At 49.7% G+C, this 13,475-nt stretch overlaps 1 protein-coding gene across 1 annotated transcript; it reads right to left on the bottom strand.

Moving 5' to 3' along the window:
• Positions 1 to 802: 802 nt before the first annotated feature.
• On the bottom strand, positions 803 to 6,600 carry C1QL3 (complement C1q like 3). The gene is made up of 2 exons (XM_075705997.1): positions 5,983 to 6,600; positions 803 to 982 (listed from the first exon to the last, which is right to left on the bottom strand). Exons 1-2 carry the CDS (start codon positions 6,568 to 6,570, stop codon positions 803 to 805), a joined length of 768 nt encoding a protein of 255 aa, XP_075562112.1. The 5' UTR covers positions 6,571 to 6,600.
• Positions 6,601 to 13,475: the final 6,875 nt, after the last annotated feature.

The raw sequence follows: 13,475 nt of genomic DNA, 5'->3' as shown, positions 1-13,475 counted from the left end.
AATATCAATGGGAGTTTTGCCATTGGCTTGGGTGGAATCAGGGATTCGGTCCAACAGAATAGTTTGTCAACTGTTATATTTTTCAGAAAAAAAAAAAAAAAGTGTTTCTTCTATCCTTTTTCTTTTAGAACACAGCTAAGGGGAAGACAAAATTTAAGCAACTCCACTGGATTGATTTTATGTTAAAAGTCTAATGTAAACCTACAAAGCAGGAACATTGAGTTAAGGCTTGAAGCTGATTAGTTTCTAGTTTTAAGTGGAAGGATAAGAAAAGTACAAGGCAAACAATTCCTTTGGAGAGAGAAAGTGTATTTTGATTACCTCTTCCTTTTATTGTAAAATCATTCCTCACCACACTATGAGTGGACTCCAAGCATCATTGTTAGCAAGTAAGTCACAAGAACCAAAGCTGAAGTATGGATAAAGCAGCAAGATCATAACACATCAAAGTATCATATACACTGAAGAAATAACTCGGCGTCCTTAGGTGGGTTTTTTTTTCCTATAAAAATTTGATCTATGTAGGACTTCATTCACATGGACACTAACAACGAGGAAGTATTTGCTTTGGCGGTAGTGGATTGCACATCTGTTTAACTGGTTTTGTAATTTTTTAACACAAGGTTTCTCTGTGTCGTACAGATGTGAATCAGGTAGCATTCGACTTTTTTCCCCCGCTACTGAGGTGTTTGGTGGTCGCTCTGCTGGGGTGCTTGTTTCATTGATTTTTGCCACGCAAATCCATTGCTCAGAAGAGCAAGCTTCATTTTTGGACTGGTTTGGTGGGTCTTTTTACTCATTATCAGTCAGCATAAATAATAAATCCAGAAAATGTGCTGTATTTGTTGTTGTTTCCTCCATGTGCTTTTCCTCCATCTAATTTAATGTAAACTTCATCTCCTGGCTCCAGGTGAAGAACCACGCTGTTACTCGCATAGTCGTAGTTCTGATCAGCATCCTGAGCGATCGCACTAGCTCGAACCTACGTAAAATACATAATGAGTGGTTAAGAAAACTCAGATAATTTTTACTGCACGGTGAAATAAAAGCATATCCGCAACGTTTTATTCAGCCTGTGTATGTTGCCACCTTAAATGTCTAGCAACATACATTGTGGGTTTTTCATATGGATATTACAACACGACATTCAAAACTAAAGCAATAACCTGCTTATTTCTTGGTTAGCATATTAATACACAACCGCTTGCGCTCTGGTAAATGTTTGGAGCCTTTTTTAAATATATGCATAATAATAGCTGGAGATCGGAGAACTGAATCTGGTCATGTGCCAGTTCTCCACTGGTGTAACTTTTATTTCAGCAGAACAAGTGATTGACGTTGGTGAGGATCCACAGTGAGGCCCTATTGATACCAGGCTGGACTTCTTCCAGAGGCAAGTTATTGTCATACTACTAATAGGATCATGCTGCAGACAGAGTACAGAAAGCACACGCACACCCACACGCGTGCACACGCCAATGCACACAAGCAGGTAAGGATCCTAGCTGGGGTTTGGAAAAACTGTTATTGCCATGTTTCAGTAAGCAAGCATCTAATTTCTGTGTGTTGTAAGAGACGCACATTTGAAAGATCACAGGTGAGTTGCTATTTGCTTTAAGAGGTTTTGGGATTTACAAGTAATTGAGCACTTTTCATTTGCAACTTTCACATAAACATACATTTTTTTTCCCATTTCTCCCTGGTTATTCCACTCCTGATTAAATTTGACATTGCTAGCAAACTGGAAGTAATCTGTAATTTCAAGATGTATGTTGATTTCAAGCAATGAATAGCCTGTGCTGTTGTAAGTCTCCAAATCATTTATACATAATTTGACCCTGTTTGGTAAAATATTTAAATTTAGTTGTACGTGATTTATTTCAGTGTAACACATCATCTGCTTGTTGCTTGTCTTTGTTCTAGCGTAGTTACAGAGCAGTAAGTGATTTAGTGGTACTGCAAACCTGAACTAAGTAATAATGCATGACTTAGCGTACTGTATGTGGGATTTTATCTGTTCTGAATTGAAAAAAGAGGCTATAAGTCACAAATTTCCATGGATTCCTTTCAAAGTTTAAATGATAAATTTCCAAATTAAATTTTCATGTGATACGATCTCACATTAATATCGAAATGTTAAAAAGGAGGGGGTTCTTTACCATGCAGGATCTCATGGCATTATGCAGCTTAAAAAACACAGTAGGTGGAAATTCTTTATACATCCTGTAAGAAGAGTGAAAAAGGCTTAAAAGACTTTTAGTGGTGTGACAGTCTGCAAATTTAAACTGAAACATGGCATGATCATAAACCACAACTATTTCAGGACTACTTGATCCTGAATTGCCTGGTGGTGTTTACAGAGGCGATCTATTTTGCTGGTGTTTAAGCAATAATTACTCTAAGCAGAGGGTATTTCCTCTGGATGAATGACTAGCGGGGTGGAGCTGAAGGCTCTGGGCCGTTAACCCTGGCAATACCCTCCAAAGAAAATAATGGGCTGAGACTGTTTCTGGTGGTGTAAATGGCAAAGGCAAACGGGGAGGAATAAAAAGGCTATAGATGAGGTAGAAAAACTTTCATAGAGAACTGGTATCTTGCAGACTGGCAAACAAAATGGTTTAAATTACTTTCCAAATTTCCATTTACATCATAACGAAATGCTACTTTGCGGTTTTGTCTAAAAAGTAGTTTTTCTGCGGACAGCAAAGGAGAATTCGAATTGTATTAGTGACTATCCTAAGGGAGTCAAAATATGGACACTGACTACAATGGCACTGGATATTTCATTTTTAAGATTCCAGATGGTACATACTGGCTGAAGAAAAAAAGATTCTGGGTATTGAAAGTCTAGAAACCAAAGTGTAGATCTTACTGCCCTATGTATAGCGACAAATGTCCTATAAATTCCAGTATGCTATGCTTAGAGGTTTGGGTAACCTTGTTTGGTTAGCCAGAGCAATTTCTTTTCAAAGCCTGGGAGAACAGTCTCAAATGAATTCTCAGGGTACTGCTGCAAGAGGGAAAATGTATCTCACAATTAAACCTTTAACGGACTATACATTTCAGAAGTTGCATGACTGCTCACCTCATCTTTGGAGAAGTTAGGCTCTCAGGTTGCACACACAGGCTAGCTAAGCTATGTCACATCAGCTCTTCCCTGTTCAAGCTTTATAACCATTAAAGGCAGCAATATGTTAACAGTGGAGACCTTGAGGTTCCTCCTGTGCATTGCTTAGGAATGTGGGGTTTTTTTCTGTAAGTCATACACTTTCCAACAGTTTGGGGTGTTTCCATCGTTAGAAAACACTGAATTTATAGCGTTATCTTTGCCAGACTCCATTTAACGACTCACTTCCAAAATTTCTCAGCTTCCTTATAAATAATAAACAAAGTTAGCTGCTATCACATCAGCGTTTAGTGTTTCAAGTATAAATCATAATCAACAGGAGACACTGCTGTATTAAAACTGTGCGTCAATTGTAAATCGTTTGTATGCAGATATTTACCTAAGTACTTATATTTGAATAGATATATACAAATGTATACATAGAACCCCTGCCCTTTTTTTTTTTTTTTTCTTTGAATAACTGCGAGTTTAATTTGTCTCATGTCTGGCACTGGAAGTAGTTGTATTTGGGAACAGTTAGATTTCAGGCTCAATACAATATTTATAAATGGTTACTTTTTAAAAACTACTGGTATGTATTTATTTTTCAGCGTTTGGGAAAATAAACACTTTAAAACATTATAAATAGGGGCCAGAAATGGATTAATGTTTTAATCGCAAGTAAAACGGTATTCTCGCGGTGGACAATATTGCCTTTGTATGAAGAGATCAAAGCGAATGTATTACAACGTACTTTGCTTTATTAGTCCTGGTTTATCTGCTGAGATGGTATTTATGGTAGACATTTTCTAAGCTAATTAATCGCTGCTGCTGTCCTCATTATTCTGTTTTCACAGCACTTCTGAGGTGCCATAAACAAAAGGTTAAGTGGCACATCAGCCTAATTTACTGGCCGCCGGTGCTCCCGCCCGCGCAGAGCACGGGGGGCCGTGGACGGCCCCGGCCCCGCCGAGCTGCCGGTGCTCCGCGGGTGCGGGGGGGACACGCAAACGAAGGGGCCCCTCCGCGACCGGCGAGGCACGGCGGGGGCACGGGGCCGGCCCTCAGTCCTACGGGCACCGCGTGGAGCGGATCAGCCCCCCCCGCCCGCCCCGCCGCGGGGGAAAAAGCCCGGGGAGAGCGGCAGCGCCGGGCTCCGGGCTGGCCGAGCCCGGGCAAGCCGGGACCCCGGCCCTGCGGCCCTGCGCGGCGGCACAGCTCGGGCAGGGAGGGACCTGTTGAGCGGCTGCTGCGCCGCCGGGCCCTCGCCCTCCCGCCGCACCGGGGGCCGGGGACCCGCGGCGGCACCGCCGAGCTCCGCAGACCGGACGCGGGAGAGCCCGGGCGCACCGCACTCCCCGCCGGGCCGCCGGAGCGGGAGGGGCGGCGGGGACGCTGGCGGTATCGCTAAGCGTCGTCATCGTTAGAGCCGACGTATCTCTGATAACTACGTTATGGAAGAAGCGCGAAGCCGCGAAGAACGGCTCCCCGGGGGCAAGGTTACGGGCGCAGGCTCTGCCAGCGCGGCGGCGGCGTTTATCCTAATCAAAATGGATGATCCCTCCGCCTGTCAGACGGGAGCACGGCAACATCTTTCACGATGTTCACCCCTTCCACCCTCCCGCGGGGGTGCCGGCAGCCCGGGGCCGTGCCCGCGTTTGCCGGACGCCCAGCCCGCCGCCGCCGCCGCCTGCCCCGGCGCCAGCCCGCCAGGGCCGAGCTCTGCGGGCGCCGAGCGCACACGGTCACCGGCTTTCCCTGGCAGAGGGACCCCTCGCTCCCCGCCGGGCGCTGAGCGTCTCAAAAATCCGCGCCCCGCTGCGTGGGAGCCCTGTCCTCCCCCTCTCCCCACGCAGGACCACCCTCTCCCGAGCTCACCCGCCGCCCCCGCCTCCCCGTCCTTCCCGGGGGAGTTTCCCCTCCCTGGGGGAACGCCCGGCCCCGGCCCGGGCCCCGCTCCCGACCGCTTCCCCCCGCTCCCGTCCCGGCCGGGCTGAGGGCAGCGCTCCGCGGCCGCGGGATGGCCGACACCGGCCGGGACGGCAGCCGGGGCCGGTCAGGGGGGCCGGGCGCCGGCCAGGTGCCTCTCTGCCCGCGGGCCGGCCCGGGGAGCGGGCTGGGAGGGGGCGGCAGCGGCGCGACTGCCGGGGAGAAGAGCGCGTTGAGCCCGCATCCACCGCGGCGGCCTCGGCTCTGCGCGGAACCCCCGGGGGTCCTCGGGCACCCGAGGCGGAGCGGGGCGCCGCACCGCGCCTCGGCCCCGCCGCTGCCCGCAGGCTCCCCGCCGCGGTTCCCCCGCCCCACGTCCGCGCCGCCTCCAGCGGCCGCCCGGCCGCCCCCCCGCCCGCCGCCCGCTTCCCGCCCTTCCCGCGCCGCTCCGCCCGCTCCCTCAGGGGGTCCGGCTGCGCCCGGGCGCCCGCCGTCCCCACGGCACCCGCTCCCGCAGGGGGTCCGGCTCCCCCGCCCCGGGCGCCCGCCGTCCCCACGGCACCCGCTCCCTCAGGGGGTCCGGCTCCCCCGCCCCGGGCGCCCGCCGTCCCCACGGCACCCGCTCCCTCAGGGGGTCCGGCTCCCCCGCCCCGGGCGCCCGCCGTCCCCACGGCACCCGCTCCCGCAGGGGGTCCGGCTCCCCCGCCCCGGGCGCCCGCTCCCTCGGGGAACGCGGCTCCGTCCGGGCGCCCGCGCCCCTCACGGCGCCTGCTCCCCTCAAGAAGCCCGGCTGCCCCCGGGCGCCTCCTGCCCTCAGGGAACCCGGCTCCGCTCCGGCGGCCGCTCCCCTCACGGCACCCGGCTCCCCGCAGGCAGCCCGGCTCTCCCGGGGCGCCCGCTGCCCTCAGGCCCCCGGCTCCCCCCCCGGCGCCCGGCGCGGCGCCCACCTGGTTGTTCTTGCAGAGGTCGGCCCACATGCTGGTGCCGTCGCCGCCCCGCATGAGCACATGGTAGGTGAAGAAGTAGATGCCGGGGATGGAGCAGGTGAACTTGCCGGTGGTGGGGTCGTAGTGGTTGCCCAGGTTGGTGACCACGTCGTCGAACTTGAGCACCTCGTAGCCCTCGTGCTGCCGCTTCAGGCCGGCGTAGAAGGCGATCTTGGGGACGGTGCTGTAGGTGGCGGCGCTGATGGCCCCCGCCGCGTTCAGCCCCGGCGCCCCGGGGGGGCCCGGCAGGCCCTGCCGCCCCGGCTCGCCCTTCTCACCCGGCGGCCCCACCGGGCCGGGCGGCCCCGGCTCCCCCGGCGGGCCGCGGGGCCCCGCTTTGCCCGGCCGGCCGGCCTCCCCCTTGGGCCCCTGGATGAAGGTGGGCAGGGACTGCATGAGGCCGCGGTCGGGCGTGGCCGCCGTGCTGGGCGCCTTGGTGCCGCCGTAGGGGTCGCAGACCATGCGGCAGGTGCCCAGCATCTCGTAGTGCGCCGAGGTGCCGGCCGAGCTCACCAGCACCGGGATGAGGATGACCAGCAGCAGCACCATCACCACCCCCAGCGCGCCGGCGGCGATCAGCCGCCGCCTGCTGCCCACCAGCCGGCTCAGCGCAGGGCGATCCTCTTGCCTGCTTTTGGACAAAATCTTGCTGGTTGGTCGGGGACCTCCTCAGAGCCGAAAATCCGCCGAGCCCGCTCGAGCTCGGCTCCCCGGGGGCTTCGCCGCCCTCCCGCTGCCGGCGGCGGGGGCTCCGGGTCGCGGCGCTCCGCTGCGGCCGCCGGGCGGGCGGGAGGGAGAGGGCGAGGGCGAGCGAGCTGCCGCCGCGCCCCGGCCGCCGCACTTTTATGCTCCCGCTGGCGATCGACTTTTTTTTTTTTGCAGGCTGTGCCAGTCCGAGTCAACTTTTCCTGGAACTTGCCTTTCCTCTCGCGATCGCCCCGCTCGCCTCCTCGCTCGCTCGCTTTCTCTTCTTTTTTTTTTTTTTTTTTTTGTTTCGCGGAGACGACGGTCCTCAGCGGGGACGCGCCTCCCGGCCGCCCCGCCGCCGCCCCGCTGCCCGCCGCCGAGAGCCCGCGCCGCCGCGCCGCGCCGGAGCCGGAGCCGGAGCCGGAGCCGGAGCCGGAGGGAGAGCGGGATCCTGCCCGGGTGCCACCTGCCAGCAGAGGAGGAGGCTGACGAGCGCGCTGGAGCAATTTATAGGCACCCAAAAGCGCAGGGGAAAGGGGAGCTGCTTTGGCATCTCATTCCAGCATCTGCTCTGCTCTTCCCACTCACAGAGAGTTTGGCATTACTCTGGCAGTGTGGGAAATATATATATATTTTTTTTTTTCTCCCTCTCTCTCCCTCCCCCACCCCTCCCGCAAATGGATGAACAGCGAAATCGTGAGCCTCACTCACTAGCTGCATCTTGCGATGACAGCTCTTTCTGGAGCAGACCAAAAGGAAGAGATGTGCTTAGCAGCCTCTGGGTACCCTTCAGGTCACCGATCGAGAATTAAAAGGTCAATCCACCTCCTGCTTAACGCTTCCCTGAGGCCACCCTGCCCTATTAGTGTTTTCTGGGCAATACCGCTTTAAACGTAGGGATGCTTTACAGTTACCGATTGTCCAAGTGGAAGTTATTTGAAAATATACCTCCCACCTCGCACAGTAACAGAGATTAGCATCTCTCACGATTTTGGATCTCCCTCTTCCCCCCGCCCTGATTACAACCATAAAGGCAGAGAAGGAAACAGTTCTTTCTGTGAATTAAAACTGACATACTCATCACCGGCTGCAGCGTTTCCCGGTGTCAAAGCCAGCCACCGCTTTGCTAGCAAACTGACACCGAGGGAAAGAGTTCCCTTTTGTTCAGAAGCCAAAGGAAAGTGCAGGGCATATGCAGATCAACAGATGCCTGCACCTGAGAAAAAGGTCGCTCTGGCTTAACTCAGGGGCAGCAAAGCGTTTTGTTAAGTCTTGGGTTTTTCTTTTTTTTTTTCTTTTTTCCTTTTTTTTTTTTTTTTTTATGGTGTGTGAAAGGTTTCTTCTCCCCCAAGGGCTGATGGGCACCTCTGTGACTGAGTAGGAAGGTGAACGTGCAATATTAGTGGCATTTCTCCCGAGAAAATATTAAGGAACTTGTCCTGCTTACAGATATACAAGGTACACGACGAGCTGTTTAAATAAACAAACAGAATTGATTCCTAAATCATACTTCTGTATTCAGGAGCAATGGATGTCAATCAAACGCGGGTGACATTTGCCTGTCAATACAGGGATGATGGCTGGAAAGAGTGTGACTTATTACAGCAAGGCAAGAATCAGAAATGAGCAACAGCGGCAAATAGGACAACAACCAAATAATAGCACCTCCAGCGCTGATCAGAGGGCTGTGATCTTGTCTTGGATTTTATTAGCACAAATCCCTTCTCCCCTCACCCGTTCTCTTTTCTTTCTTTTCTATTCCGCAACACAATAAGGTCAAACAAGCAGGCAGTGGGAAACAAAGATTCATTGATTCTTCCTTTTAAGCAGAAATGTCAGCAGCTCCTTTTGCTCTTTCCTGAGAGACTCAAAGGCAGCGAGTGTGTCCATGCCGCGTAGAGATGGGCCAGCCCAGCTCCTTATCTCCCCAGAAAAGTCCTGATAAAGCTCCCATTTCCTGCACTTGTAAATATCCCTCCCTCCCCCTTTTTTCCTCTTTCTTTCCTCTAATGCTCTGTCTTAAAAAAATTCTTTATCTGGCACTGACACAAGCTAGCCCGTTCCCTCAGCTACGGGCTTCCCCCCAAGACCCAGGGAGGCATTTGAAGACACTTGGAGGATTATGTTTGTATCTCATCACTCTCTTCACCCCATAGGAAAGGGCTTTCAGCACTGCTCTTTCATCTGGGCAAGAAAAGAAGAAAAGTTGTGCCGAGAGTGACGGGTCCGTCTCAGCCTGTAGCTGGGCCCTTGAGGTGTTGTATTTAGTCATCCCTAACCCACGTGGTTTTTGTGACATCGGGATGTGCGTAAACCTCCATTGCAATGGCCATGTTACACATTGGGAAAACAGTGAATCTCTTACCTTCAGCGAGACACAAACCTATCGTGGTCTGTCAAGCCATAGTGATGCTGGGTGACTTGCTGGCATCAAGCACACTCCCAGTTCCTTACTCCAGCTATGATAAGCCTGACTTTTAAAGCGAGGTCCTACCATACCAACCACATTTACCTTCTTAATAGACAGTTTTATCCACATGCATATTGCCAAGAATGCTCATTCACTCTAAACTCTTGCAGATTTTCTCCCAAAGACGACAGCCACAAGAATCACAGCCTGAGTAAGTAGAATAGAGAGAGCGGGGCAAGTACTGGTGCTGGGCTGTCAGTGGAGCTTGTACGTTAGCTGGGAACATAACCTGGGACCTTGAATGCCAGACCAGTGTTTTAGTTACTGGATTATCCTTAGTTCCCAAGGAAAAAATATATTTTCCAAGGAAACGAAGAATGGGAAACCGAAGGGCTCAGTAGTTATGCACTGGAGGTCTCAAGAGTCTGGAGCAAAGTTAAAGTAAATGTAGAAACCTCTTTTTACCATGGGACCTTTTTTTTCCTGAAGTGGTATGTCAAAGCATTGATTTGCTGTAATTAAGGCTTGTTCTAATATATGTTCTAATATAATCTCCTCTCCATGCTAAAGGCTAACCATTGAGATTGACAGTCCATTCTTAATATAACCATTGTACCTACATGAGCTGCTGCCGCTCTTAACCTGCTAAATTTCTTTGTATTTTCGAAGCCCTCTTGCAGGCTTGCTCCAGCCTTTCAGCCTGTTTGCTTCCCTCCCCGTTGTCTGGGCCTTTACGCATTCAGACCCGCAGCTGGTGTTCAAGCTGTATCCCCTGCAGCTTCTGCCATTTGAAACAGCCTTCTCACAGCTCTTTTCCTTCATGACTAATTAATGTTCATACAGAGCCTTAAAGATGTACAGCGTAACATGCATGTCCATTTTACATGTGTGCTGTTGCCTCAGCACTAAGACGGGGGAAAAGTGGAGAAAACCCTATAAGAACGTATCCACTGGCACACAGGGGAACACGTTCTGCAGTTGCCAGGCACAAAATGGCTCCTTACGCCTGCAGTACTAAATTCAGAGGGTTAGCCCAGGAAAAAATACTCTGTGAGAAAGGGCAACCCTTTGCTGGCTACAGTGAGCAGGAGTAACGTGGAAAAAGGCATATGCTGAACAAAGGAGTGTTCGAACACTGTGCCAAGTTCCATACTGCTTCTGCTCACTCCTATCTGCATCTGTTTTGCTCTTGCTTATATTTTAACTCTTTTTTATTATTATTTTAGAGAAGCATTTTGAATTTCAGTCAAGTAAGGCTTTGCTATGCTGTACCTTTATAAACACTGGTTTAACTATGTACGTAAAGGTTAGCATTTCAACCTGGATACCAGTGGTATGGTCAAGGAGCAACATGCACTCACTCCAACAAATAAGTAGGTTCAGTGCTACAATATAAAATATATCATAAAAGGGGGAAGAAATATCAGATGGCTCAAAGGTACCATGGTGACGTGGTGGTGACACCTTTGCTGCTATCCTAAAACATTCCTGGTATCCTATTTCAGTTCTGCTCACCCAGTCTGCTAAAATCTCAGGGCTGGCACATGTGTCATGTAGTAGGTCCTGGGAAGGACCACATCCTGCACCAGTTTTGGTAGAACTCATACAGGCAGCATTCACTAAGCTCTCCCAGAAACTTGTTTTGGTCAGCATGACTGAAGACCATCTGTGTTTATAGTGATGCAAGTTGCCCACTGGATTCTTTCATAAAATTAAGACTTTCATGCTTATGGAAGGAAAATCAGCTTCAGTGTACAAGAGAAAAAAATTTGTTTTGCTCATTTTTTGGAAGATTTTACCTGCCCTTTGGAATATTGGAAGTCCTTCTGCAGGGTATCCTCTGCTATTCAGGGATTTATGCCATCTTTGTGTGTGTGTGTGCGATTGGAGATATTCTAGATTAAGTTTTACCACAGTTAATAATGCCCTTTGAAGATCAGCCTGTGAACATGAAGGCAAACAGGAAAATGATCCAAAGAAAAATGTGTCCAGCTGTGAAAGGGTTACAACCACTTTTCAAATCCAAATGAGGGGGGAATTCAGGGAGGGCTGTCACTAAAGTGACAGGGCTCAACAAGGAGAATTTGCAAATAAATTTCACATATCTCTTAGTTTTTAGTTTTTAATCTGAAAAGATCAGTCAAACATGACTGGTTACGGGGGGGGGGGGGGGGGTGCAAATTAAAATGGAAAGATCTGTACCCAACGTCATGTGTATCATGTTTTGACTGGTGAATTACTGCAGATACAAAAACATAACTGTGTATGTAAAAATAAGTCTTAAGCACATAGGGAGCTAAAGATTACACATTCAACTGACCAGGTTTAAGAATATAAAATAGTCTCATATGACATTCGATAGTTGCCAACATAAATAGCAGTAATTAACCATAAAAGATAGTCATAATTGCAAGTGCCCTTGTTTATTCCAAAGATTAAACCATTAGCTGCAAGCATAAAAGATTGTTCTTGCCGGTTTCTCCTCTCCTTTCCCATGTGCCTTCAAGCCTGCTTCTCTTTGTCTTCTCTTTCCTCCCCATGATCTAAGGTGGCGAATACAAACCTGTGGTGATGCACGGCAAAGAGTACAGGCAACCCTGGGAGTATTTTTTGCTAGTGATGCTAGTACTTCTCCAGCCCCAGCAGTCCCTGGCCAGTCGATTGCTCTTGCACTGGTGATGGTACAGAACTGCAAGAGCTGCACCTAGGGTCAGCTTCACTGTCTCTGGGTAAAGCTGCACCCGCTGAGACCCTTCTTCTGATCTGTCACCCCTTCCAAGTGGCAGGCCCTCGCTTTCCTTTGCAGGGGAAGCTGTGAGTCGGACAGTTTCTAGTGAGGTCACTTAAGAGCCACGGTGCTGTGGAGGTGCAATTCAGCAATGCTTGCACCAACCAGTAAACGCCTCGGCCATAAATAGCCTCAACTTTCCAAAAAGTGCACTGCATTTCAGGAACAGGGTTTCAAACAATGAGTTGTTTTACACAGCACTTCCACCAGCCTGGACATCCAGTGCCCCCAGAGACCGTGATAGTGCCTGCTTGCAGCAGGGTCCAGCTCGCACTGTGGGTCACCTGTACTTGCTGAAAACACCCTTTTTTCTACACACCCCACCTCTCCCTTCCTGTAGGATGGGCATTTTAACTCATCACCCTCTTTTGATGTAGAAGTCTTGGCTTCTGCAACCACCTATGTAACCACATCAGCAGTTGTGATGTTTTTGATGTAGGCTTTTTGCTTGATCACCCTTAACTCCCTTCTGATCAAAATCCATAGCAGATAACCTGTCATAAGTAGGCGCACAGAAGAACTCACAATGTTCATTAATAAACCCCAAAATACAGAGATATCCATAAGTGCCGTTAAATCAAGGAGTATTGCTAATAGTGAAGGCTACAGTGTCGGCATTCTTATGAAGGTGTAAATAGTAAATACAAAGGGGTGGAAGATGAATGCCTCTAATGTGGGAGTAAGATTAAACAACCACTTTGTCCCTGCTTAAAACTACACCAATAAGCAAAGGCATAAATCATGTTGCATTTCCATTAAAAATTATGTCAGTTGTTAGAGTCAATCAGGAGGAGATTTCCAAGTGATTTGCCTGTGAGTATGATTTTGGTTACCTTTGAAATGGTTATTAGGCTGCCAATGCTATTAAAGAGAGATGTTAGGGGGAAAAAAGCAAGAGCAGAGACAAGCTTTTCTAAACTGTCATCTGCGATTTACCCTACCTCCTCCAAACCTGAAAGGCTCCCTTTCCATTGTTCTACCAACCCAGCAATCTTCTAGCGTTTCACACCAGAGTCCTTTATATTCATCAGGAGGTTGATGGATGGGCAATAAGAATGGATAGCTGGGAGTGGAAAACTCAAAATTAAAATCCCCGAAGTGGCAAGATGCCCAAGAGATTTATTTTTTCTTCTGTCATCCCCTCAACTGATTTTCTTTTTGTGCCTGATTATTAATTTCTGGAGTAGTTAGTGGTGTAATTTACTTTGCAAATTGCAATTATTTCTGATCATCCATTTTTCCCCTATATGTTTCATTAGTTAAAGCAGGACACCCTTTGATCCCAAACAATCTTCTTTACAAATGGCATATAGTGGAATTTGGTGTGATCCTGCAAGATGCTGAGCATTGATTATTATGGTGGGCAACTGTGCTCAGGATTTTGTGAAATTTGGCCTTGCTTTGTTAAAAAAAAGCCTGTTGCAATTTTGATCTGTAGGTCTGATCCATCACAAATGAGGAGTAGCTCCACTGAAGGGAGTAAGTTGTAAGTCGAGAAGTTCAGAAATGCATGTGAGCTCAGAATTGGCTCCACTATTTGCATCACATTTAGAGAGCCGCAAAGCACAG

This window comes from Pelecanus crispus, chromosome 2 (assembly GCF_030463565.1).
Source record: "Pelecanus crispus isolate bPelCri1 chromosome 2, bPelCri1.pri, whole genome shotgun sequence".
Lineage (NCBI taxonomy): Eukaryota > Metazoa > Chordata > Aves > Pelecaniformes > Pelecanidae > Pelecanus > Pelecanus crispus.
The sequence above is the reverse complement of the archived record's forward strand: the minus strand, read 5'-3'. Positions and strand labels throughout refer to the sequence as shown.

Excerpts from the sequence above, each read along its gene's own strand:
- C1QL3 (XM_075705997.1), bottom strand. The coding sequence starts at position 6,570 with ATGGTGCTGCTGCTGGTCATCCTCATCCCGGTGCTGGTGAGCTCGGCC. Across the intron at positions 983-5,982 it reads ACCTCTGCAAGAACAACCAG|GTTCGAGCTAGTGCGATCGC; the intron begins GTGGGCGCCGCG and ends TATTTTACGTAG.